The sequence below is a fragment of the Cydia strobilella genome, chromosome 18 (assembly GCF_947568885.1).
Source record: "Cydia strobilella chromosome 18, ilCydStro3.1, whole genome shotgun sequence".
NCBI classification, from domain to species: Eukaryota; Metazoa; Arthropoda; class Insecta; order Lepidoptera; family Tortricidae; genus Cydia; species Cydia strobilella.
Genome location: NC_086058.1, coordinates 12047647 through 12075439, shown reverse-complemented (window position 1 = coordinate 12075439; position 27793 = coordinate 12047647). Strand labels below are relative to the sequence as shown.

Sequence of the window (27793 nt, the reverse complement as noted above, 5' to 3'; positions counted from 1 at the left end):
GTATTTTACTGGTTACTGGCATTATGACGCATTGCCGACCGCATCCGAATATGGTAAATAGGTCTATGATACTTTTTGTTCCTACGCACTGACTCCAAGCGTAACTTATTTTGTCGAAGTAAAACTTAAGGGGCATTCAATAAATTTGACGGTTTCATTGGTATGTATTTATTTAGTCAGTAGGTGCTACATGTTTTGGAAAACCTCGTAGTACCTAGGTACGTTGGCAGCGTAAAATGTACAACCTTAAGATTTTCTTATGAAAGTTTGTATTCGCTTGCGCCTTTTTACCCGAAGAACTTTTAGGCCCTGCTCTACGAGGCAGGCAATCCACCTAAGCAGGCAGGCAGGCATCGATCAAGTTTTTTTTTTGTTATCAGACATATATGATAGACTATTAAAGTCGGAAACCTTAAAATATGAATAAATTCAAACGTCACAAACGTGCGTAGTTTTGCTGAACGTGATTCTGCCCTTATGGCCTAAACCGGATCTTTAATTAATAATTAGATTAAGTGTAATTATCCCGCCTCCGTATATTACTTACTGGCCCAGTGCCCGGCTGTCCTGATAAACCTAGTATCGCACGGTCCTGTCTAAGCTATATTATTTTCTCATTCTACAAGATAGCTGCGTTCTGCTTTTGCAGGGTTACGAGCAGAACCTTTAGTAAGTACTACTTTTTCTATCTATCTACGTATTCACAAAACGCGGTATTGTAAACGAGTCTGAAGTCTGAACTTTGTATAACGTGAACCCTAGATTCGTAAAACTCATGCGTAATCCTAGGTCAGGCTTTAAACTGGTCGATGGAATTGTTAATAATAACACGCAGACGCAGACAGCTAGTGCACTTCGCTGTTGTTATTCATATTTGTTTTGGTGTATTTACACGTGTTTAGCATTGTGTACGAAATACCACGCATTGGCGTTTTTAGGAAGTTAATTATGTAGTTAGAGTTAGACTAATTGAGTAATTGTTAAAATGTGTTTGTCTGTTTAATGCTTTCTAATAGTCAACATATTTTAGCAGAAGAGGAGGTGAGGTCCGGGTTCCATTACCAACTAGATAAGCGATGAAAAATTGAAGACATAGTGATTGATAATAGTGAATAGGAAAAGTCTGATGGTTTTTTAGGGTTCCGTACCCAAAGGCTAAAACGGGAAGGGTATTACTAAGACTCCACTGTCCGTCTGTATGTCACCAGGCTGTATCTCATGAACCGTGATAGCTAGACAGTTAAAATTTTCACAGATGATGTATTTCTGTTGCCGCTATAACAACAAATACTAAAAACAATAGATAATAGTACGGAATCCCTCGTGCGCGAGTACGACTCGCACTTGGCCGGTTTTTTAAAATTTTGAATAATATTCAAATACGATTAGAAATATTAGAACAAATTAAATTATTTTCAGAAAATATCTTTATTTGTTTTTATTTCAAGTAGAAACACTACTATATAAATTATAAACTTATATAAATGTCATATACTAAGAAAAAGTGACCAAGGCGTCCAGTGCCCCAGGCTGGAATCGAACCAGCGTCCTCTGCTATCGCGGTAGGTGCCTGTGCCATTCGGCCACCGGGCCACGGCGGCGTAGGTCGAATTTTCCAAGTACCTATATATGCACTTATTACTGAAGGCTAATGGGGCCCCTGGCCGTCCCTAAGGTAGAACAGTATGTTCGACCTTCTAACTGGATCATCCATGTGATTTCGAGCTAGCGAGAGAGATGGCGCTGCCAACGAATTACGATTAGAAGTATTAGAACAAATTAAATTATTTTCAGAAAATATCGTAATTTGTCTTAATCTCTAAATTCGACCTATGCCGCCGTGGCCCAGTGGCCGAATGGCTCAGGCACCTGCCGCGATAGCAGAGGACGCTGGTTCGATTCCAGCCTGGGGCACTGGAGGCCTTGGTCACTTTTTCTTAGTATATGACATTTATTTCAGTTTATAATATTCAAATATGTATGAAAAAGGAGGAATTTGCTCCCGTCGCCTGTATTCACTCGTCCACAGAGTCCACACTGGTGCTGGTCAGTTTTAATAAATATCAAATTGAAACATTCCAATATTTGACTCTATGGAGAAACTTTTTTTGTCTTTTTAATGTCTTTAGGTAGAGGCAGCACAATTAACTTATCTTCCTTCGTTTTTAAAAATATAGATACCAAAAATAATGTTTTAATATAAGTTTCTATGTCATTGACCACCTTTATAACAATTTTTAATGAAATGTTGTAAAACGTCTACAAACAAATCTAAATCAATTAACAACAATTATTTTGTATAAAAAAATTACAATATTTTTGCATGATTAAGTCCAAGACTCTTGTTGATAAAATCCTCCCCGTACTTACATCTATACAAACGCACGGATCAATAAGAGAAATGTATTACTATAGCTATATAGTATTGTATATTGGTAGGGCCCTTCGGAGCTAGCATCGATTTTTGGCAGGCACCCTCCGTGGCGCGAGGGCGCTAAGATGGCGGCCGGGCCTCCGGACCTGCCTCAAGTCCCGAACCATCCCAAGGTCACGTCACATGCTACCCGAAATATAAAATCTAAAGCCCCATCTCTTTCTTACAAGTGGTCGATACATGCTGCATCTTTTTCACGCGGTGAAATGTGGGATTGCCTCCCATCAATAGCGATATGCCATCAGGGTTGACAAATTGATGTTCGTTGTAAACATGACCATGGTCAATATGCAATGGTATGTTTTGGGGTAGCGTCAGATTAGTAAAAATACAATTGGTTGTACCGGATAATCTGAGCTTATCGCAAGCCAGGTTGAGAATAATGAATTGCACGTGTTTATAACCAATTGCTTTGCTTTTTTCTGTCCCCTATATATAATACCATGTTTTAGGGTTCCTTACCTCAAAAGCAAAAAACGGAACCCTTATAGGATCACTTTGTTTTATTGTCCGTCGGTCTGTCTGTCAAGTCAAGACCCTTTATTATATCTCGGGATTCTTGGGAACGCATAGAGGTATCGATACTCAGGTCTGCAACGACTGCAACTCTACAGTTCCTTGAAGCTGTAAAAAATAAAAATAAATAAGTTAAAATTGTAAGGAACCCTCGGAGGGCGAGTCCACGGGGCGAGTCCGACTTGCACTTGTCCGGTTTTGATATTCTATAATCAATGTATATTTTTATGTTTTAGTACGATTGTATCATATACTCGTAGAACCAAAGTCAGCATTGTCAGCAACATCCACAGGTAAAAAAGTGGATGTTGCTGACTTGTTTACGACTGAATTTGTATGTGTACATTTATAAAATATAAGCTGAATAATACCAATAGTATTAAACAAATTACATTACCTGTTCAAATTAAGTACATATTAATCACTGTGTTAAAAACATGCTGTCTACTAAACAAATTGAATGAAGTAACTAAATTGTGCTGGCTTCAAATACAACAAGTCTCTGTCGGCAACCCTAATCATAGTAAACGCTCTTTATCTATATTATTATGGAAAATTTTGGAATGCGACATTTGCTAACACCGTCCCGCTCTATCGCGCTTGATTATGGCCCTTTCTCCCTCTAGGGTCGCTACCTACGACTCCTACGAGGGGTAGTGGTAGGGAGCGCACAAAAGATTTGGGATACATTTTTTTCGCAAACTGCACTTTATGGAGTGGCACAGCACAGTGCACCCATTACAGCCGACCGGCTGGCACGCACACGCACACACATTAGTTTTTTTTAATATTCAATAATAAACAGTTTTGTTTGTGGCCAGTTATTTTGTGTAATGTAATGTCGGCGCGGTGATAAGTTGAACTACATAGTTATTTTTGTTGATCGTGTAAGTGTAAAGTGATACGCCGTGTTCTCGTTTATTTTCTTCACGATTGGATTTTTGTGAAGACTCGTTTTACTTTTTGCTGTCTATTCTGGTTTAGGTTTGGAAATTATCGGGCACGTACCGCACGTAGGAAAAGCAGCTATTCTACCTATTTTGGGAGATTCGTGATATCCCTTATTTATGTATTTCAACTACTTTTCCAGATATTTTACAATTTTCATAGTAAACTCAAACAAATGGTCAACAATATAATAGAGGAATAAGTAAGTAGTTACTTATTTCTCTTTGACAATATTTACTTAGGAAAGCTTAATAGTAATTCGGTATTCCAACTTGTGCCCGAAATACATACCTAGACTATGTAGTTCCATGAAAAAGCCATCTTCTGTTTACTGTAAATATACCTGTCTAAAATGGCAAGTGCTCAAGGGTAGTCCTGTATCTGTTACAGGTCTAATGTCGTGACGTGTCCGGAGCCATGACGTCGTTCGCGAACATGACGCAGGCGCTGGGCGCGAGCCTGCCCGCCGCGTCGGGCGCCGGTGCGGGCGCCGCACACGCCGAGCCCGAGGACCCGCTCGCCATGACGCACATCATCTGCAACCTGCTGGAGAACATGAACAAGCCGCACCCCGCCACGTCCGCCTCTATGCCCTACGACATTTGGGCGCTGCCCTCCTGCAGCAGCACTCTGCAGAACCCGATCGGTCAGAGCCGTGAGTATAACTCCACCTCGAACAATAACAACCAACATCACTCCAAAGAGGACAACTCCAGTGGCTCGCCCGGCACCTCCTCGAGCGTATCCATCACCTGCTTCCGCTGCGAGGAGCGGACGCCGACCACGCGCTGCCTCGAATGCAATGATCTATTCTGTCACGAGTGCTGCCACAGCGTGACCTCCGACTGCCAGCTCAGGGAGCACACTCTTCTCCCTATCCACCAGATCTCGCCCATCGGCGTCCGACCCAACTCTGTCAACAACGAGAAGGAAGTGTACTGCGAACTGCACGGTGACCCTGTCAGGTTCTACTGCGAGGCTTGCGTCGTCTTCATCTGCCAGGAGTGCACGCTGTGGGTTCACAAGGACCACTGCTATACGCCTATCAAAGGGGCGCTCGACATGTGTCGTGTAGGTGTTTTAAGAGCTATAGAGGATACCAAAACGGGTACTAAAGCTATTAAGACTGCAATAGATCGTGCGGTAGCCATGTCGAAGGCGTACGAGAAGGAAACCGCTGAGGCTAATATGAAAATAAGGAAGGCGATGCGTTGCTATGCGCAAGCTATCGAGGATCGCGAGAAGTATTTGCTGGATAAAGTGGAAAAGCTGCGCCAGGCGAAAATGAACGAACTGACTGACCACATGAACACTCTGAGAGGCATTTTAGCTGGTCTTGCACATACAAATGAGACGTTGGTGCGCAGCATGGACTCAGAGGGCCTCGACTTATTCATGGCCAAAGAAAAAGGCAGAGCTCAAGTAGATTACTTCTCCTGTATGTTTAAAAACATGTATATGACAGAAGAACGGATTATGTTTGTACCTCCCAACTACGATTTAGTAGACCAGTTGAAGAGACAGTGCGATGTGCAGTCCGCCCCGGCCAGCTCCATGCACACCCTCAGCTCCGTCCCCGCTCTGCAGTCTCGTCAGTCTCTCCTGTCTTTACAATCAATGCAGTCTGCTCAGACTTTTTCACCTTTAACACCATACAACATGTCGTCTACTAACAGCCTGAGATCGTTGCCTGATTACACAAGGTCTACAAATTATTATGATCATAGCATATCGTCCAGTATGGCATTGGATTCCAACTTGCCCCGAGGCATCGGGCAAGCTATTCCGGGCTACTGGATGTCGGTGACAGTCAGACCCACGAGAAGTCCAGTCCCCGGGGTTCCCATGTTTTCATTCGGCAGAGAAGGCCAGGAGGAGGGACAGGTATCCCGACCTTGGGGTTTGTGCGTTGACAGAGAGGGCAATATCATAGTTGCAGACCGCAGAAATAACCGCATTCAGATCTTTAACAACCGTGGAGAATTCAGAACAATGTTTGGTTCCAAGGGAACCGGCCCGGGAGAGTTTGACCTGCCAGCAGGCATCACCACTGACACATACGGTCGTATTATCGTAATTGACAAAGACAATCACCGAGTTCAAATATTTACTTCCTCGGGAAATTTCATCCTCAAGTTTGGTTCCTTCGGCAAGGAATGTGGTCAGTTCCAATATCCCTGGGACGTAGCCGTTAATACTCTGGGCAACATCGTCGTGACCGACACGCGCAACCACCGCATCCAACTTTTCACCAGTGACGGGACTTATATCACAAAGTTTGTATTTGAGGGAGCCAACCCCTCCAAGATGCTGAAGGGGCCTACCACTCCTAGAGGCGTGTGCTTTACCACATCGGGCAACATCATCGTTTCGGACTTTGAGAACCATCGTCTGCTGATGGTGGATCCGACGCTTTCCAAAGTCCTGCACTGCGTGGGGCGCGAGGGGTCAGGCATAGGCGAGCTGAACCGTCCGTCGGGCATCGTAACCGACGACGACGGGCGCATCATCGTGGCGGACTCGAAGAACCACCGCGTGCTGGTGTTCACGGCGGAGCTGCGCATCCTGTGGGCCGTGGACCTGAAGAGCCCAGGGCTGGACGACAAGGACCGGCCCAGCGACGTGGCGCTCTCGCCTGACGGCTACCTCGTGGTCCTCTTCGAGACGCTGCCCGACACCGCGCGCGACGTCTCCTCGCACGGCAAGCAATACATCAAGGTATATTAATCTATATATACATAGGTATTATGTTTACTTTACACTAGCTGTGACCTAAGGTCGATCATATTCTATTTTGTTTTGTTTAAGTTGTGATTTCTTTGAGAACGTGCCAATTTTATTATCCATTGGAAAGATCCGATTCGAGCATAGCTTGTCCGGAAACTTAGCATTTGCTCACGAGAAGTATTTGCAAATCAAATTCTCCTTAAAATATTTTGTTAGATGTTTGGTTACCATAATAGTCATTTGTTTTTTTATATCAGCATTAGACTAGTCTTTAAGGACCAAACGTACACGATGTAGTAGCAAGTTATTATTGGTAGCCGTCAGTATCCGTAGTCTACTCTACTCTACACTAACCTAGGTGTAGATGTACCTACACCAAATCCAATAGTCGGATCATTTGCATTATATGTCGATTACGCTCTGTCCGATTAGTCTTACGATTTATAATATTGATAAGGAAAAAAAAACTATAAATCGTAAGGGATGTAAAAATCACAATGTGATGTAAAAGATGTTTTTATGTGAGATAATTTAGAAACTTAAAAAGTATTTTTCCAAAATGTTAGGTTTGCGTTTTTAACTTGGTTAAACTACTAAATACCGATGTTAGTGTGTTTTCTTACGCTAAGTTATTCACATTTTAGTTTGGTAGGTATATGTCAATATATATTTTTATTAAACGCTGTTATTAGAGCGCTGAGAGCTGTACTAATTGGCGTGAAAGCTGCTTATTTCTCAACTACTTCAAAATTATTATTTAGACAATTTAGAACGCAGGGAAGCGTAATATTATTGTGCAAGAAAATCAATGCAATAAACTTTAAGACTGACTTCAGAAGACTGTCTTAAAGAGCCGGGGCCCTTGTGTGGGCTCCAGGGCGCCCGCGGGCGCGGACTGCCGCGCGGCGCTAGAGTCGCCATCCGACGCGCGTATTATTAATTTGAATAAGTATCGTGATATTTTTATTTCATGTTTAAATTGAGAAATTTTTTGGTTTAAAATCTAAATGTAGTAAAAATTTGAGACTGCGGCAAAATTTATGTAAAACTTACGTTTGAACGCGTACGAAGAACTGAACTATGAACTGAATTACCGTAGCGTTTGACTATATTGCAAGATCGTCAGTTGTTACAACGTGCAACACTGTTAATTTATTTTATTTGTTATTTTAGTTTGTGGAGGGTGTTGGATTGGTCTGCTAGTTTCTATACAAACATACAAATAAATAAGTGCGGTGGGGGGTATGAGTCCCTAAATAAAAGTTTGTAACAAGAACACTTTTCTGCTGTTGACTCAAAATTTACCGCCTTAGGTACATTTTGCAATACTAGTCAAATACTATCTAGTAAAAATTAAATAAAGGCTAGGCTTTAATTTAAGTTTAATTGATGTAAGTATTTTATATGACTTACCCAGAAACGAGATAGTAAAATCGATCAGCGGTATTTATTATACCAGTGTTTCTTTGTTAGTTATGGCTAATAATTTACATTATTATTATACGTTTACGTTTTAAACGGCCATACGCTTTAACTGGTACATATATCCAAACAAAACTCCCTTGCCCGTGGGTACTTTTTGCAGCCAGGAGGGACAGGAAGGTGTATTGGTTTTGGTTTTTAGAAGTGTGTATACTCGAAACACCTTTCGCGCTTACGAAATAAAATATAATATCAAAACAGCTTTATTGACATTCGAAGTGACATGCTACTCTCACATAAAAGCGGTTGTAACTCGGTCTCTATTCAGTTTGTATAGAAGCTAGCAACTTCCGCTACTGCATTCTTCGAATAAAATGTTTAAAGGCACTTGAATTTAATATAGGTAATTTATAGCTATTCTTCTACAAATTAGTTATTTTTTAATTAGTTAATTCGGTGGTCTTATACAATCAAAATTGTTGTATTAGGTTAAATATTGTAGCTAAATTTTTGCCCTAAAATTCTATGAATTGATGCATAATAAATTAATTACTAGAGATAACCACTTCGATGATATTCAATTTTAACGCTGTGTTCATTCGATAATTATGTGTTCACGTAATCTAATATAAGTTTACGTATGTAGTGTCGTGTCGTGTCTGTTGAGACATGGTGTAAAGGGTTGATCATATAAGAGCTTCGTTTGTACGAGTAGTTAAATCCAAATATACCTACTAGGAGCGCCTTCGCCCGGCGCGTAGCTTTGTAAGTAGAGCGTAGAGTTCGCTTCGCCGTTGTGGGAATATTTTACTATTAATCGCATATTATAAAGGTTTCTAGTATCAGTCTAATTGTCAAGTAGGGTGCCATATCGCGGCAGATAACGAGACGTTACCTTATATCATAATAATGCTTAATAGACAAAGTAGTTAGATTGTACTGTCCATGAATCCCCAAATACGAATTGGTTGTATTAAGATCTTTCTAGCTAGAAGATATTTTTTAGATCTACTTACCTACTCATTAGAACAATGCCTGAATAATCGTAATTGACGTTCGCGATACGAGCGAACTTTTCAAACATAGATGTAGAATTGCTCTAAAACTTTTAGGTAAACTAGGTTGTAAAAGTTGATCTAACACTTTCTCCCTTTGTACTTAGGGTTAAATTAGGATAATTAATTAACATTGAGACGTGTATTGACTAATCTGGTATACTAGCCGGTGATAGCCAATTGTGTAACGCTAATTCAAGCAACAATTTTCTTGTGATGCGATATTTAGATTTTAATTATGGAACTGATTATAATAAGATGGCGACTAAAAAGAGAGTCTGAAACTTAAATAATTGCTTAAGGGTCGAAAATTGTTGTTTGAAGAGAAGAGAGCGGGAGCGGCCGCGTTGGGGCACTACCACGAAATTAGAATTTAGAAATTCGTTTCTCTTCGTCTCTTTATATTTCTCTTGCTGTATTTAAATGACTTAGGAGGGATATAAACGAATTCAGAAATTGTAATTTGTCGGTATTGTCGCTGGTGTCTGTCTGTAGTGTAGTAGTGTGCGTGCAGTGTTTGCGTCTTGACGAATTGACAAATTCCGCTAATGATATAATTATTAATATTTTGTTTTCATATCAGTGATAGGTATTTTTTTGTTCAGTGCCATTATTAAAGTATTACGTTATTTTAAAAATAATGTGTGGCATGAAATGCATTTTTTATTTAATGTGTTTTCGGAGAGTAATTCCTTTATGTAGAATTCAAAATGATTTTCTTCGTAACTTAATATTTAACAACGAATCTCATATTTTCATGAAATCACAGTTGTTTTTAAAGATCGATTGGATTTGCAAAGCAAACGCCGACAGCCATAATGGTGATGTACTGATTACGCGAGCATTCTAAGAATGTTGCCGGTCTGTCATAATGACAAAACGTAATTTATAGTAGTCGGTGCCCGGTGGTCGGCAGCCGCGGCTTCCACGTCCATCTTGTAAACGCACGCACGTGAAGCACTCACATCAAACGTTTATGCCAATATCGATTCAATCAACTGAAAATAGACGAACATTAGAAACTGGTCAATATTTAAATAATTACATATTGCTGGGTGCTAGTGAATCGTAAGTCAATTTGCATCTTTTATCTCTGTCTACCTAATATAGCGTTGTATAAAATATTGAAAGAACAGCTCACAACATAGTAACATTTAATTTGAGTGGTTCATGTTGCGTGCGGTAAGGCGCCGACACCCGAGACTAGCTTAGCTGGGAGCTAACGAGGCATGACTTCATTTAAAGCACCTTTTTATTTGGCTTGGTTATGTTTTTTAAGATTTTTTTTGTTACTTTCCTGGGAACTGCGGTAACATCGAATATACACGTCGCTTTAGAATTTCGACTGCATTATGAATATTTAAAAAGATTTTGGTTACGCTTGAAAATTTTAGCAGTTGCAATAATTTCCGGTAAAATTTTCGCGCAAAGTTAACCGTTTTTTTAGGAAGGACGATTCGTGTAAGTTGGATGTTTCCGCAGTTCGCAGCCAGGAGAGATTCTGTCGCGGAAGGCGACGCGTACCTTCTTTGTGAGACCTGCTAGCAGCTAGCAGTAAAATTGTGGTTTTGTGATAAATACAATAAAATTGACAACTTAATAAATAAATAATTGAAACGTAATCATAATTTTTGTACAAGTTTTTAATGTTTAAAAACAACAGCAATGTATTCAGTACATGTGTGACTGCGGGGAGACGCAACTGCATATTTGATACGTTTACGAGATTTTAGCTAATTATATTAAGCCATTTTCGTGCTATTTTTGTAATGTTAACTAGGCGCTTGTGTTGTGTTAGTCTTAGTGTAAATTATATTCATTCGTCTCCTCTTTATGTTTCGTGTGAGTACTATATATATATCGTGGGCGCCTCTCTAAACCTATTCTATCTATTTGATCGATCGGGTAGCCGTATTCCCTGTTTTAAATATTGAAAACTCATTGGGATACCTAACGTTCTCGTGGAGCGTATAAATGACATTTCACAAGACACGCAAAGCAGGACTTGAAAACGATATCGCAGTGAAACACGGTACATATATGTGGTTTTCAAGGCTCGGCTACGGCATAGCGTTGGCGGTCGGGAGTTCATCTTTATTATTCCATCGTCGCTCTTTACCATCACAATCACAAATAGGAGACGAGGAATGCAATGGTCGATAATATCATGTGTTACTGAGATAAGTAGTATTTTTGTACACGGCCGGCGGGGAGCGCGGGTGCAGTGCGGCCCCCGCGAGGCGCTAGTGTGTTCAAGTTAATATTATAACCGCATCTACCTCACTTGTAAAGCATTGAAGACTGATTGGAATTAATGTAACGGTGGTCAGATCACCGCTTAGAAGTCTGTTGTCTACTGATACTTTACGCCCAAAAATTCTACTGTGTGCTTTACAATTTAAGATATTAGTTTCGTTTCTAGGTACATAGTATTATTGTAATGTAATTATTGTGCAACTCGTGTATGACGTGGTGGACAGCAGCCTTTTCTTTTTTTATATCTATATCTTACGTTAACTTCGGTAATACTGTTGAAAGAAGACTGAAATTTTATAAATGTTCCTATATTTTAATTTAGTGCTACCATATTTCGTTTACATTATTTTACCCTTTCGGTAATTATCATTACATTACATTCTTATCTTATCAATTGTATGTGACGCTATATAATGTCATGAAATTTTTGAAAGTTTTAATGGAATTTTGTATGGAAATTTAATAAAGTGATTGATAGAACAATGGCGTTATCATTTCATACATATGTAAGTCTTGCATTGGAAATAACCCTGGCCCTGCGCGGAAATATTAGGTACATAAAACCTAAATGGAAAGGCTGATCCCTACAATTATGAAAAATATAAGATTAGAGCTAAGAATATTGTAATTCTTGTTCCTTATGAAAAATAAACAGTTTAATTTTTTTATTATGTAGCGTGTGATGAACGAATTTGTTTGTTTTTATTTATTTTTTAATTATTTTACTGAATTATTTTTTTTTACAATTTGACGATCTTTTTGTGAGTTCATGTTATTTAGATACATTGTGACATTGTTAAATATCATGTAATTCCCAATAAGAAATCACACACAAGGGTCACTTCTGGATGAGATTGGCTCAGGACCGGGATAAGTGGCGTACTCGAGGAGAGGACTATGCTCAGCAGTGGGCGATAGAAGGCTGATATGATGATGATGAGTTTAATACAGTAGACTGATTCAGGTGTAAGAAATTTTTTTACCTTGAATTTAACAGATGAAGTAGATATGTCAAAAGCTGATGTTTGAAAATTTAGGTTCAATAAGAAATATAGCGACATCTAGTTTGAGTCAAACTTGGGGGCACAATGTTTTCTTAGTTTTTATACCTCTTCTACAATCGACAACCCTGCTTTACAGTAACCAAAGATAGATATAACTCCGTAATAGATGGTTACAGTCTAAGGAAAAAACGTGCCTCAAAAATCAAGAAAATTTGATTCTCGTTCAGAGGTCCCTACTAGCTTTGGCCTACTGTCGTATTAAACAAATTACACTACCTGTTCAAATTAAGTACATATTAACAAAGATAGATATAACTCCGTAATAGATGAATACAGTCTAAGGAAAAAACGTGCCTCAAAAATCAAGAAAATTTGATTCTCGTTCAGAGGTCCCTACTAGCTTTGGCCTACTGTCGTATAGATGGCGTTGACGGTTTCGTTTCTTATTTAACAATTTTAACGCATATCAGTGAAAGAACATGGGTCAAAATCATAAAAATAATTAATGCAAATTAAATAAATCATTTATCCATATTTAAATACATTTTAAATTTCTTGTCGGACTATAACTTACTTTTATAGTTTGTCAAAGGACTGTCTCGTTTCAAACATGGACAAAGAGAATCATACTATCTTTGTCTTACACTAGTACTAGCACCCAAAAGAAAAGGATGTATAGGTAGTTTTTTTTTTGTTCTTATTTACTGCCAATTTGGTAGACATAGCCTATGGCTATTGTCGCAAAGTCATTCTGCCAAAAGAATTCAGTCATTGTGATGCCAGCACCACACTTCACTGTATTTGGCAAATATTCGTGTTGCACCCCTTTTGTTTTGTATGTCAAAGGAAAGAGATGCAACACGAATATTTGCCAAATAAGGCGAAGTGTAGTGCCAGCATGAAATTAACACGACCACGACCAAGGAGAGCCAAAATATTCCGACCACATGGCAGTGTCATAAAAGTCATGTTGATGTTGACAAAGACAGCAAAGACAGCTGTGATCCAAATAAACGATGGGCATCAATTTTAGCTCTTTCTTTTCCGGTTTGGGGAGGTTTTTCGAGTATCCCGTGAAAAGGAAACCGATATGTTTCTATAGGCAGGAGGATTTTACTGCCACAGGTAAGAACGTACTTTATTTTAGTATTTTATATAATTATTTTCTAGGCAGACTAAGCATAAATTTTAGGTCTGTGAGGTAGACGCAGTAGAAGATACTCGTTACTTTTGAGTTTGATGGCAAGTATTTTATAAGCATAAATTTTAGGTCTGTGATTTTACTTGATATGTTTCAAGTGATAAAGATCCAGTAAGATCCAGGGTCGCGTTCTTAAAAGTTGGTATCTATTTAAAAAAAGTACCTAGGTATAATAGTCACCTGCAAGAATGTCTTACTCAACGAATCGCGTAAAACATCGAAAACTAATCTTTTTGTAGAGCCAAAAACCCGTTTTTTGCTACAGTTTCATACATGCGTAAATCATTCATAATTATGCGCGCTTTGAAAACAAAAAAAAATTGTTTATCGATTGTTCAAATTCCAACTTACCTTGCAGTCCTTTCACTCGCATTTCACCCTCGATCCCGCCCTTGGTTCAAATTAACAAACTTTATGCTAACCGCATCTCAAGTATCCCAATAAGCAAAATCGCCTTCGGCTTACGCTTTCGCTACAAATTTACGAACCAAATTATACCTGCCTACTAGAAATTAGCTAAAAGCCTGCAGCGCACAATGAGGTAAGAATCGCTAAAACTAGTAGTCATATTTCTCATCAATACCTTCCCATACTTGAAGTTATGACTCACAATTTTGTTGAAATTATTTGGAGTGACGAGTCTGCATTTTCGTAGATGTCATAAAATAGCTTATCATAGAGAGTTAAGTAAAATATGTTTAACATAAACCTTAGGGAAGAAAAATAACGAAAAACCGGCCAAGTGCGAGTCGGACTCGCGCACCGAGGGTTCCGTACTTTTTAGTATTTGTTGTTATATAGCGACAACAGAAATACATCATCTGTGAAAATTTCAACTGTCTAGCTATCACGGTTATTGAGATACAGCCTGGTGACAGACAGACAGACAGACGGACAGCGGAGCGTTTTTACCCTTTGAGTACGGAACCCTAAAATCTGCATGTGTTTATCGAGTGGATTTTTGTATACTACTATGCGTATGGCGAAATCAATCACTGCAATGTACAGTCAGCAATATTATTCGCTTAGCACCTTTGCATACAAACTTGTATGCAGGGGGGGGGGGTACCTTTTCTCTGCAGCTGGCTAACAAACAAAGACACCTGTGACGCTATGTTTGTCTTAAACGGTGGGGTTGAATATTAGAAGTGAATTGCTGGGCAAGCCAGATATAATTTAGCTACTTAGCTTTCATTTATTTATTTTTAGCTTACGTATGATCTGTAGAAGAAAGTACTTTTTAATATAAAAGCAAAGTGGGATAAATAGTAAAAACATAATTATCTATACATTTCTAAATTTTATACACAAATACTTCCTACGAAACAGGCGAACCAGTGCGGCGTCTATCGGACCAGCCAAAGGCCGCCATGACGGATTATGACAAGCTTGTCGACTTGTTCTACAAGCGGCTCGCAGAGCAGCGCCAGTACAACCAAGTATGAGATACCTATACCAACATGCACTGTTCCACACATTTAACTGACAATCTGTAAACTTACCTAATTAAGACCGAGTAGGTATGTGTCTGTTCCGACCATTTCCCCTGAGGCATAGCTCGTCGCGTTGTTGTGGGTAGGACAAGGTACTACCTATGATTAGATAATAATCTATAGTTCCAAAAATGCATTTTTAGTCCTATCGATTTACTTTTGGCAAGAGGTACACACACACCACAGCCAGATATGCCACAAATAACACTAGACCCTAACACTACACCCTACTCAGTGTTGTGTTCCTGCTGGTGAGTAAGGTTACCAGAGAGCTCAACGAGTGTGCGGCAACGCGCATGTAACTCCTCTGGAGTTGCAGGTGTACATAGGCTACGGAGACTGCTTAACATCAGGCGGGCCGTATGCTTGTTTGACACCGACGTAGTATAAAAAAAATAGAAAATTAATGAGTACGTATATTTCAAATGTGCAGGAGATGAAGGAACTTGACCGCCGCTGGAGCACACAGAAGGTTGTGCAGCGGTTTCCTGGTTGGAATGACGTCACCATTGCCAACCTGCACAGCCTGTTCCTGCTGTTCGACAACCAGGCCAACGGCATGCTCGGCTGCGACGACTTGTTAGTTTGAACTACCTACGCTTCTCTTTATTTTTAGGCGACCAAATTGTCGTCATGACTGGCTGCATTTTTCTGCGTAGACGGTCCGATCGGCGCAGCACACCGAGAAATAGTTTCTACACGTATTTGCGAGTGCGTTCCCTTTAAAGATGTCCTCATCGACCGATCTTTTCGTTCACACGGGATCTACATCATCTACCTACATCACACGTAAATACCTAGACCTACGTTTCTTGCGATTTGACAACATCTACGTGGATTCTTACATATGAGCATGCTGCCATTGTGTGTATTTGCAGTGGAGCTGTGCTTGAAAGTCTAGGCGATGAGAGTTCCATGGAGCTGCGAAAAGAGAAATTCACTGCCGCCGACACTGATAACGATGGGTGGATCACATACGACGAATTTCTTTCGGTTAGAGTATTCATGTTTTAGAGTAAGTTGAAGTATATATTTTACGTGGTCCCTTGTCACCAACCCCTACAGTAGTCACTTTTTGTTCGGCTCTGCCTACTCATACAGTTCTGTCCCATGGCGAATAACTAATATTACGGATGTTGATGCAATTTACAGTAAGTACTTACGTACCGCACTATCGCAGATACCAGGAGACAAGACATCTTTCGTCCGTTCTGACTATTGCGTTATTTCAGCTGGTGTACAATTTCAATGACCAAAAAGAAGGGAGCTTGACAGGCCTGGCGCTACTTTGCAACGAGATCGCGGAGAACATACAATTCGTAAGCAATCTTACGGTCGGCGAACAACTAGAATACGGACTCTTTTGAAATAAATAGTTTATTGAGTAGCATGTTTTAATTACTTAAACAAAGAAATAAACAAACACTAAGTTAACTGAAATTTATAAGAGCAATGCCTAAAAAGTTGAATAAAAAGTTTTTCCAGATTTTTTAGGCGTCAATTATAAATTTGCTAAGTTATGGTTTGTTAAAACATCAGACACCACATAATGGTAGCCTTTACGCTCTATACGGGTTGCTCGTGCAAATCCTGACTAATATACTTCCGTCAGGCCATCAATATACGGGTAACTCATCGTCGCTGAGCGAGTCTTGGTCACTCAGCTCGGCGAGGTTGGGGTCGCACGCGAGGCAGCGTCCGCGGACTTCGAGCCAGCACTCCCCGCAGTACAGGAACGGACACTTCGGAATGTCACACGCCTTCCACCCGCTTTCTAAAATACGTATAATTTGAGATACCATAAACCTGTAATGTCTATCTACTGTGCAAGAATTAAGATGTGCCCATCAATAGGCCCGCGCAGTATTTTTGGTTTGGATCATACTGCGCTCTTCTTACCACGTCTTACTACTTCATAGGTACTAGGTATATAAATTGTGACCTTACTAGCATTCCTGGGTTCTATCTCGCCGCAGATCAAGCAAGCCATTCTGGCCGCTGGTAACAGCCGCAGCCAGCCCAAAATATTTGGGAAGCGAAGCAGGAGACTCTCGCCGGAAAGATAGTGGGCCCGTACTGACTGCACAGCGAAAAAAGTACAGGACACGTTAAAGACGAAAATACGATGAGGGTTTACCGCTATAAAATCAATTCAAAATTTATTACATGATTCAATAGCCTCTGCTTAGAATTAAGGTGGGAATCCCACCGTGGGATGTAACTTGCCTGGACAGCCTTTCTTCGAAGAGTGGCGTCCAATTTAATGCGCTTCTTTAGGATGTCATTGTAGAGGTGCAACACTCGCTGTTTCTCGCGCCGCGGGTAGAAGTAGCTGCAGATCAGCCTGGTGTTGAGAGAATACCGATCAGTATAGTAAAGATTTTTCTAAGAGCTACCAAAAAACTTGATGCAAACTAAATATTACCTTCTCAATCGCGAGGTATAAGGGTTGAGGCAGAGGAGCAGCAGCACCCAAAGATATCCCCCGTAGATTCGCAAATAGAAGATGGCTGGCATTATGCGTGGGTGAGGCAAGCAAGTGTTGGTCGCCGTGCCCTGCACGTGACTTGTACGGAGGTGCGAGATCATCGCGCGGATAGTGTTGGCTACGATTCCTGTCCCTTCCACCTGGATTAGTGAATGCAAGTAAAAGATGGTCGGCATGTTCAAGGGTGAGGCAAGCAGTGTTGGCTACGAATCATGGCTTTTTTACCTAAATTAAAAAATCCTTAACTATTATAGACCACACGGTCGATGAGTAAGCTACAACAAAGCTTAGATAATTTTGAGTTTATATTCTAGCGTGGCCGAAGCAGTGGTGTCCGAGTGGATATGTCGTCATTGACGTCCGACTTTCAATCCGGAGGTTGCGGGATCAAATCCTGGCTCGTACCAATGAGTTTTTCGGAACTTATTATGTACGAAATATCATTTGATATTTACCACTAGCTTTTCGGCGAAGGAAAACATCGTGAGGAAACCCGCATACCTAAATCTGCGAAGAAATTCAAAGGTGTATGTGAAGTCCCTAATCCGCATTGGGCTAGCTTGGGGACTATAGCCCAAGCCCTATCGCGCATGAGAGGAGGCCTGTGCAAACTGCCCATCAGTGGGACGTATATAGGCTGAATTATTAATATATCCTAGCGTTCTCTAATATTCCCTACATTATTATACTACATATTCCCGGTGGCTGTCAGCTGAATATTGTATGATACTAATAACCTCAATCTCCAAATCCCGAGTGCCAGACTCGCCTTCCACCCTAGCATGCTGGCTCACCACATCCAGCGCCTCATAGAACAGCCGGTCCAGCATCACGAACGTGGTAGCTGTCACCACCTGGTTTATAAAGAACAAAAAAACATAATATGGGTACTTCTTATTTTCCTGATGCCAGCCAGAGCTTAATTTAATAAATCGTATAAGCCATGCAAAATCGCTTCCGACGATTCCTACATTTGACCTCTTACAAAATTGTAGGCATGTTTTTGCAGTATTTATACTTAACATTCGGGAACAGAATTAGAACTCTGTATGACCCACCTCTGGGCGGATAGTGTAGGCAGATCTCCGGTAGCTCGGCTTCAGTGAAAACTGGCGTGAATCCGCGCAGGACCGGGTAAAATGGCGTGCTCTGGTGTTGGATGCCAAGACTCATTTTGGGTCATTGCGGCAAACTAGTAAGTACGAGTATGACCCACTTCTAGCAGCACCTTGAGCATCTGCGCCAGCAACCGATGGCGGTCTGCCGTGGAGTATGCTAGCGAGTATACGTCTACGTAGCGACTGCGCTCCATCTGTGGTATTTTAGTTATTTACGATACAAGTGCGGAAAAGAGGAAATTCGAAACGAGTGGCGATAAATTAAAACACGACCGCAGGGAGTGTTTTAAACAGGGACCGGACAACCCTTTCCGCGATAAAACCCTTTCAATGGGCGACACTTAAACACGGCTAACACATTGAAAGACTTTCCCTTTTGAACTGCAAGCCCATTCATACCCCTACCTTTGACTAACTCTTACCGAAAAGCTAACCAAAAATAAGGCTAGCCCTTAATAAGGGTTACCCTTATCTTTAAGCGCTTTTTATAAAGGTTTCCCTTTGCGTGAAAGAGACAGGATTAGTATATATCTACGGTAGTGTATGAAAAGGAAAGAAAATACGTGCCTAGTCAAAGAACGCCGCCGTCGATCGCTCGGATTCGAAGTAATGTGTGCTTTATGAACAAGGTAGACGACTTAAATTAGCACGCTTATATACTAAAAGTGAAGCCCTTTATAAGGCTAACCCTTATAAGCAATATGCAAGGTGTTGGTGAGCGGATGATAAGGGTTTTGTAAGGGTATTTGGGCTACCGATTACTCAAATGTGGTAGCTTTATATAAGGGTTTTTAAAAGCAAAACAAAGGGTTTCGTCTGGCAAAGGGTATGGTGAGTTAAGCCTTATGCAATACCCTTATAAAACCCCGATAAGGGATAGCGGGCCGGTCCCTGGTTTTAAATCGACACGAGTTGCCAATTACCTATTCGCACGTGTATCGTACAACGTTTTACAGTACATATGGCCCTTTAAACTGAGACAACTGAGACATATGCACGAAAAGTGCTATTTGACGCACTAGTGCGAGAAAGTAGCACCATATATATGTACTGTAAAATAACTTAAATAGAGAGTTAGCACAGAAGGAAATTCACTGTCTATATATTTCGACCGTACCCAAAGATACAAAACTATTTAAATTCGATTACCTTTTTCAAAGGCAAGAGCGTGTACTGACTCCTCATAAGCCTCCGCCTCTCGATTTTTCTAAACAAGTCGGTGATGTACACGTTATCAAAGTCGGTGTTCGTGAGGAACAAATCGTGATAAGCTTGTGCTGCTACGGCTATCCGCAGGAACAGTATGGCTTGGCACACATTTACTACGGTGAGGGCGTTCTGAATAACTGAAAATTTTTCTTCGAAGGCTTGTTTTACGCGGTCGCCGGTCTGTTTCGCGGCCTGAAACTCATATATCATTTTTAACGCACTCACGAGAAATGGTATTTCAGAAAATCCATACCAAAATGTTTTTGATTAGGTATAGATATAGAAGAAATGTAAAGAAAAAACCGTGACTAAACTAAAGGAACTAGGTTTGACAGCTAAAATAGATGACGCTGTACTGCGCTACATGTTTTTCAACATAATGTATGGTATGGAATGGAGCCGTGCCGCGCCTTCCACCGTAACCTGTCAAGTTAACAATTTTTTTCTTAATACTTTCCGCATCTTAAACAGTCAACGAATCTATGTGCATATGCTCAAGCCTCTACCATTTTCTTGAGTACCTGAACATCAGCATATGCATCATTTTCATTCGGTTCTTGGTAGCTTACAACTATTTCATCGGGACCTTTTATTAACTCGGCCTTGGCTTCTTTGAGGGCCGCGTAACCAACACCTAACCCTGCAGATATCTGCGAAGAACATTAAAATACTAGTTAAAGTATTTAAATACTAGGAACCTAGATTATCTGCAATCGCTTAGGTTACTTAATTAAGTACAAGAATAGATAAGGCACATAAAGTCTCCACAGAAGCGTCGGTATTCCAGACAGGAATTTATAAGTTGTATCTCTTTTGTCGAAGTGACGACTTCGACATATCTAAGTTCGATTTCTATATGAATATGACCGATTTTGGACAATATAAGTAGACATTCCGCCGCTTCTGTTGCGCCTGCGGTGTAGTCTGTATTAAATAATGTGTAGACAAGTTATTCAACGACGCACTCCACGATGTCATTTTGCAAAATATAGGAATCGGAAGTCTATTAAGGTGGTTCGATTTTCATACAAAATTCAATCTGCTTTAATTAAGGCACTACACACTATTACTACAGAAATATTTGCTCATTTATCTACTTTCGAATATTCGTTTGCGCTAAATTAATAGAAAAACTTTGTTTCATACAGAAATCATACATAAATCAACGTAATTTTTTCATCAATTTTACGTATGTGTGTGTCACAAATGTCGTGTACAAATACGTTGCGTGCGGCGTTGCCACTCTATGACGTTGGCGACGTTGCCTGGGCCGACCTGGCAGGATTTGCAGTGCCGTCATGTTTAGTGCATTTTTATTTGACAGTGTTGACACTGACACATAGGGTCATGTTTATTGTGACATCAATTTGTTTGTATAAATTGAAAATGATAGCAACGTCTAAATCAAGTTACAAAAATCATCGGTGTTCTGGTCCGCGAAAATCCAGAAAAAATCAGACTCAATTGAAGCGGAATTCATGATGGTGAAGTTTCGTAAGGTAGGTACAGTTTCATTCCTTCATTGTACATTGTAATTTTCTCGTGCCGATCTTTTTAGAAAATAATTCTCACTTCTTCCGTAATGGTAGATATAAGCAGTGAACAATACCTATATAATGTAATTATTACTGTTTTGGTTGCCGAATAGTCAATGTGTCACTAACTCTAGGTTTTTTTAGGTATTGTGCAAAATGAAGAGGCATTCTTGGAAATAAAATGTTTTCCTTCATTAGCCAGAAAAAATCAGGACATCCTCACTGCAATAAAGTATAATAAAACATTTCCTCTTCTTTCTTCCTATAACATTAGAGATTTTGTGCTATCATGATATTAATTTTCTTTCAGGTACAGGGACAACTACGGATAACAAATATGAAAAAATGTTATTTCATTTGTTGTGTGAATCCATCTACACCAACAAGACATCCACTGCTGGACATAGGCCTCCCCAGGGATCTCCACAACGACTGGTCTTGCAAGACCGGCCAAAATATCGAGAAATAAATAATATAAATAAACATGATAAATATCCCGTTTTCTATAATAGTTATAATTAGAAGGCCATGCAATGTACCAACTCACTGTACCTACTTGAATCAAAAAAAATATATAAAAAAAGTTTTAATTTTATTTTACAATTACTACTTTATTATTAGTACATTACGATACAAGTGCGAAAAGTAGGAAATTGGCAACGAGTGGCGATAAATTGAAACACGACCGAAGGAAGTGTTTTAATCGACACAAGTTGCGAATTACCTTTTCGCACGTGTATTGTACAACGTTTTACAGTACATAATTATGGCCCTCTACATTTTCGACATATGCACGTATTGTACTAATTACCGCACTAGGGCGGTAACGTATATGTAGCACCATATGTACTAAAAAGTATTTTACAGTACATATGGTGCAACTTTCTCGCCCTAGTGCGTAAAGAGCACTTTTCATGCATATGTCGAAAGTTTGAAGGGCCATATGTACTGTAAAACGTTGTACGATACACGTGCGAATAGGTAATTCGCAACTCGTGTCGATTTAAAACACTCTGCGGTCGTGTTTTAATCTGTAGCCACTCGTTTCGAATTTTCTCTTTTCCGCACTTGTATCGTAAATAACTATTTCAAACTGCAAGGGTACGATGATAGATCTCAATTCAATATAATTTTGCAACATTTGGCATTATTAGGTTATGAATTGTATGGAGATGAAATCTATCATCGAAGTACCCTTTCAGTTTGAAAAATACTATAGAGGCTGGGCAGTAAGGGATTGCTTTACTTGTAGAACTATATTTAGCGCTTTAAAAAAAACTGATACCTGACACTTACAAACCTGGACTTCCTTGGGCTAGTGCTACTAAGAATCGTCAGTATTCTCCATCCTTTCTGAGTTGGAAGAACCCAAAAAGGTGAGACTTGTGAAAGTCAGGTTTTCAATATATGTGGCGTTTTCAACCAAACGGGTACCTACTTATTGTTGTCATATTTCCATAAAGCTTCAAAATGAAATCAACCTAATCGACAACCGACAATGTGGTACCTTTTAGTTCAAAACGTCACATATTTTTATAAAACGTTATAAACTAATTTATTAATAATACTGAATATCTGGGAGAAAAAGAAAACATAAGTAAAATGCTCAAAATGCTCTTTTTCCCAGAGATAAGACCTAGCTCGATCGAACCCCTTACAGCAAATTTCATCGAAATCATTAGAGCCGTTTCCGATATCACTGAAATATATTTCGGTTATATCGGAATCGGACAAGAATTCGAAGACTAAAAGGTATAAGAAACATAACACAAAAAGGACAAAAAAAAGTACCCCTGACGTACCAGTCTCGAACCCGAATCCTCTGGCACGTATTTCCACGAACATACCGCAACGCCATTGCAGCATACTTACACTGCATGAAATTGTCTACTACAAGCATCACGGAAACACTGTTTGCATGTGTGAGTAATAGTAGGAAATAGCATGACAGAAACACTCTGTCGACTTTAAAAGTGTTTTTTGCACTAATGAAGTATTCAATGTTTATTATAATAGTTCAATATTTATGTAAAGAGTGCGCTAAACATTCTTTTAAGTATACAGATACCAACACTATTCCACAAAAAAATTAAACCTGAAAATTTGCGAAAGTGACGCCATCTAGCGGGGTTTAAGCTTTGGGTAACCTAGTCGAACCACCTTAAAAGAGACCAAACTTCGTAGAATCGACGTTAAAAATATCACCTGTTTCCTATTCTCGGATTTGTTGAGACCTCGTCGGGACGCACCATATGCAACACGTTGCATGCGGATTGTAGCCGCAAAAAGTACTTTATAAGTATGTTTATGAAATTTTGCTTTAGCATTTTGCACTTTATCAGAAGCCTATAGAATACTTTTTATAATATCCTTTTGATAGAACTGACTTGAGTTTTAGAACAGGCCCTTTTTATGGGTAGTATAGGGTATCGTAAACTTAATGTACTGTCCTTTATTTATGTCCTAATGTATGACGTATACTGATTTTTCCCACGAAACACTTCTTTTAGATTAAATACCTTTATTCAGATTAAAGATAATCAACGCCTACGTTACAGTTGGTCTTTGAGCAAAAAATTGGAGAAATACTTATTGCTTATTATAAAGTTAAAATGAGCAAACCTGCGTTCTGCTATCACAAATGCCAGCCCCCAGCGCGCTTGGCACGTCACGTGCCGCTCGCGTCATCAGCGGCGCGCAAAACACAGCCGCGACGTTCCACGGCAGCTTGTCGGCGCACCCCTGCCACGTCTGGAATCAACCAGCTTATAGACAGATTCAACAGATTGTACCTCTAGCACACGTTCGTGAGACAGTGTCATGGCTCTCTTGATGTTTGGGTCGCAAAGTCGCGCTTGGCACATCACGTGCCAGTCGCACATTTATCATTGCGCTTCACACTGTTCCTTGCTATGTCAGTGCAGAATTAGCTTAGACGGACGTGGACTCTATAATGTGTTCTGTCCTTTAATGCAGGGTGATTTTCTAATAAAAATTCCTTTGAAAGATAGATAACCAGCAACATCAACGATATGAAGTATAACGGTCGTAATGTTTCCGTTCCGTTCGTCATGATTTCGTTCTACACGCATTTTCCATGAAGTCTGTTACACACCTAGGGCAGTAAAGAAAGAAACGTGTCGGATCACATGTCATTGTTGGCCAAGGCGAAGCTGAGGTCAGGAAATATGATCTAAGGCTTTAATATCTACTGGCCGAGGTGTGTATATAATAATATATAGGCAGGTATACTATTTTTTTATCGACGCGCGGAGCCGGAAAGCGGCAACTTCGTTTAGCGCAGCGGGCGGAGAAGAGAAAATAAAATTTCTTGCCTGTAACATCTGCTCTTGGCTGCGCGACACGGCCGCAGACAAGACGTTGTTGCAGCGGTATTCCGTTTTCTTGAGATATTCTTTCTGGTACACCTCAGTTGATTGGTCTTTTGGTAAAATTCTAAAAGCCAATGTAGGGGAGCATATTTTAACTCTTAGTTATGGTTTCTCAATAACAATTTGACGAGATTTACTTTAGAATTCATTTAGTATTGCAGTCAGAGCTTTTCTCGGTCGAGTATCAGTTGGGCATGTTGTGTTCCAAATAGGTGTTTCCAAGTAGCTAGATGATCTGCATAGATTCGTCTCATTCATTCACGCTATTCAGATACATCAGAAACAGATACCTATCCTACCAAAAACATTTTCATGTAAAATGCCAAGGCTCGCACTACCAAAAAGTTACCCGATCTCTTGTAGAGCCAAGCTTCTAACTCTACAAGCCCTAACTTTACACTCTACACCTTAGTCAAAATTTGTGGCTTGGCCGTTTGAGATGATGGGCTGATTATGAAAGTGCAACATTGGCCCTGCCATTTAAATAAGGAATTTAGGTATATGACTATTAGGTTAAAACTCCTTGGATTCTAGCATAAAAATGATGACAGGTCTGTGGATTCTGGTAAGATCTCAGGTAAGACGCGCGCCGAACACAGCCATTTGTTGATAATCGTACGTTATAAAATACCTATAGATAACAGTGCTTACTGGTATTTGCACTCGATGTGACCGGAGCGATTCCCTTGAATCAAATCGTCGGCTGTACGCGTCAGTTCAGCGCTTTGATGCAGCTCGGTGGTTAGTTCGATTTCGCTTTCTATTGGCGCAGTCACGTCTTGGAAGTAACTGGTGAATAATTATAATTAAATCAACATTATAGTAAATACTCTTGAGAGTTCTAAGTCGTCGCTGCCTTGATATCAAACTGTTCCATTTTAGTTTGAAGGAATATATTATGTAGCCATCCTCATCTGAGATGTTGAGTCAGCTTTCAACAACCATACCTACCTACCCGTAACTTTAGTGGAACTTAATTTTTGTACTACTTATTTTCTAAACTGCCTGCCACTGAAAAGTACCAATTGAAACCTATTTTTGTAGAAGATTGACTATGCCTTAAAATAAGTTGCGAGGTGCCAAACATTGGTAGTTGGTGGTATTCGACATTTGGGACCCGATCTATCGAAATTACATTTGTTGCCAATTTGTAATTTCCTTTTACTGCAACTTCCGTTTTTTTTATCCAAAGCAACTGCTACTAATAACAAATCTCTTTATCTATATATTAGAGAAAAAAAACGAACTTCAGAGTATCTGCAGCTTGTTTGATCTCGTCATCCATCCCCTCTACAGTTTGACGCAGCGGGCGCGCGATCAGTGCATCCCGCACACCGGACAGGTTATGGGCCAACTCGTTGCTACACGCGAATACTCTCACCACCTCGCGAGCGTTTAAACTCATGTTCATGATGGGCCCTGAAAGTTTTTGATGTAGCATAAAAAGCAACAATGGGAAACAGAAAAATGCTTTAGATTTGCTTGCGGTTATATTGTCAACTAAAATGTATCGCATATCTAGGGTTGAAAAGGTTAGGGTAAGGTTAGAGTAAGGCTGCCTGTCCACTGAGGCGGAGACTAGCGGAAATGTGTGTGTGTGTGTGTGATCCAGCGGAGCGGAGATGACAAGTTGACAAACCAATGCTATTCCCCACATCTCCGCCACAATGGACAGGCAGCATAGGTATGCGCTTACCTGCAACAACATAAGTCAGTATCAGTCCCTTCAACACGCGGCGCCCGTCCTTGCCGAGGTACATAGGAATAGTCAGGAAGGAAATGCATCGTATTTGAATTGCGGCTACATTTAATAAACCTGAAATTAACTTATGAAGTCTGTACCTGGTACCATTGCAATACCTACTATTAAAAAACTGTTAAGTATTACTTAAATAAACTCATATTGTCTTCTTGTTTAATGTGGTCCATTTAGCATGAAAGTGTGAAATCGGCCAAGAGCATGTCGGGCCATGCTCAATGTAGGATTCCGTAGTTACCCTTAGTAGATATTAAGTATCATGTACATTACGATCAGGAAGCAAAGCCGCGGACGGATAGACAGGAGGACATGGCGAAACCATAAACAGCCCGGCCATGACTTCGCGCGGCGGCGGCGGCGGAGAGCGGCGGCCATAGGTGGGAACGAAAGATCGGATCGCTGTGTCTCTCTCGAACCTATGGCCGCTGCTCGCCGCCGCGCCAAGCGATGTCGTGGCCGGGCCGTAAGGGTTCCTAGTTGACTACGAAACCCTAAAATTGTTGACATTTGTCTAGCAGGGTTATAAATCTGCAAGCTAAGTATAAAGTAACTCACGTACGTATACGTACTACGTATGGTTACGTACGTAGTAAGTTTTAAAAGCAACTCACGTATGGTGCGACAATGCACACTTAGCGTACAACTTTTAATTGTATTTTCTACATTTTTGTATGGATAGAAAATTGTATGGTGTTTGCTTAGGTTTATTTGTTGTGAGAGCAGGATATCTTACTCATATACGTCGAAATTAAAAATGGTTATAGCGCCTTATAGCTATAATAAAAACTGGTTATCGAAGCAAACTCCAAGTGAAGATATGAAGTGACTAACCAAGGGTTACACTTAGAACTATAGATACAACACATCCCACGTCGTAGGACATCAAGTCGCTCAGCATAAAGTTATAGTACAGCTGCCCCAACACAAAACCCCCGAAGAAAGCAACACAGGCTCTTAAGCACTTCACAATTCCTTCGACTGCCATATTGAAATGAAAGCGTTTAATATAGTTTTATATACACGTACCTACGTAAAACTATTTTTAAATAATAAAGCACTGTATGGTTCTAAGATAATAAAATATTACACTATTTGGTCAAAGAAAACAAACCAATTTCCATAGCAAAACGTCACTCTGTCATGCGACTCTTGCGTCAACGGAACGCCAACGCCAGTTCATTTTGAACTTCAACATTACTTTTGGAAGAGGTGAAGGTGAGTCAGTCGTCAGGCTTT

General features: G+C 40.1%; 3 protein-coding genes across 3 annotated transcripts in view; 2 read left to right on the top strand and 1 right to left on the bottom strand.

Annotated features, from left to right (window-relative positions):
- LOC134749733 (protein wech) overlaps positions 1-11841 on the top strand; it is a 30964-nt gene extending 19123 nt beyond the window's left edge. Inside the window, exon 2 of the mRNA XM_063684753.1 lies at positions 4289-11841. Coding sequence (XP_063540823.1) covers positions 4316-6625 — 2310 coding nt within the window. The 5' untranslated portion in view covers positions 4289-4315 and the 3' untranslated portion in view covers positions 6626-11841. The remainder of the gene's footprint in view (positions 1-4288) is intronic.
- Positions 11842-13278: 1437 nt separating this feature from the next.
- On the top strand, positions 13279-16443 carry LOC134749368 (troponin C-like). The gene is made up of 5 exons (XM_063684288.1): positions 13279-13487; positions 14893-15002; positions 15490-15635; positions 15935-16049; positions 16289-16443. The coding sequence occupies exons 1-5, from the start codon at positions 13379-13381 to the stop codon at positions 16421-16423; spliced, it is 615 nt and encodes a 204-aa protein (XP_063540358.1). The 5' UTR covers positions 13279-13378; the 3' UTR covers positions 16424-16443.
- A 229-nt stretch (positions 16444-16672) lies between these two features.
- LOC134749676 (protein sneaky-like) lies at positions 16673-27557 on the bottom strand. Its single transcript, XM_063684694.1, has 14 exons — positions 27389-27557; positions 26495-26614; positions 26046-26217; positions 25450-25587; positions 24742-24862; positions 24029-24157; positions 20393-20521; positions 19812-20063; positions 18761-18856; positions 18282-18398; positions 17482-17684; positions 17279-17400; positions 17004-17132; positions 16673-16830 (listed from the first exon to the last, which is right to left on the bottom strand). The coding sequence occupies exons 1-14, from the start codon at positions 27540-27542 to the stop codon at positions 16673-16675; spliced, it is 2040 nt and encodes a 679-aa protein (XP_063540764.1). The 5' UTR covers positions 27543-27557.
- Between the last annotated feature and the right edge of the window lie 236 nt (positions 27558-27793).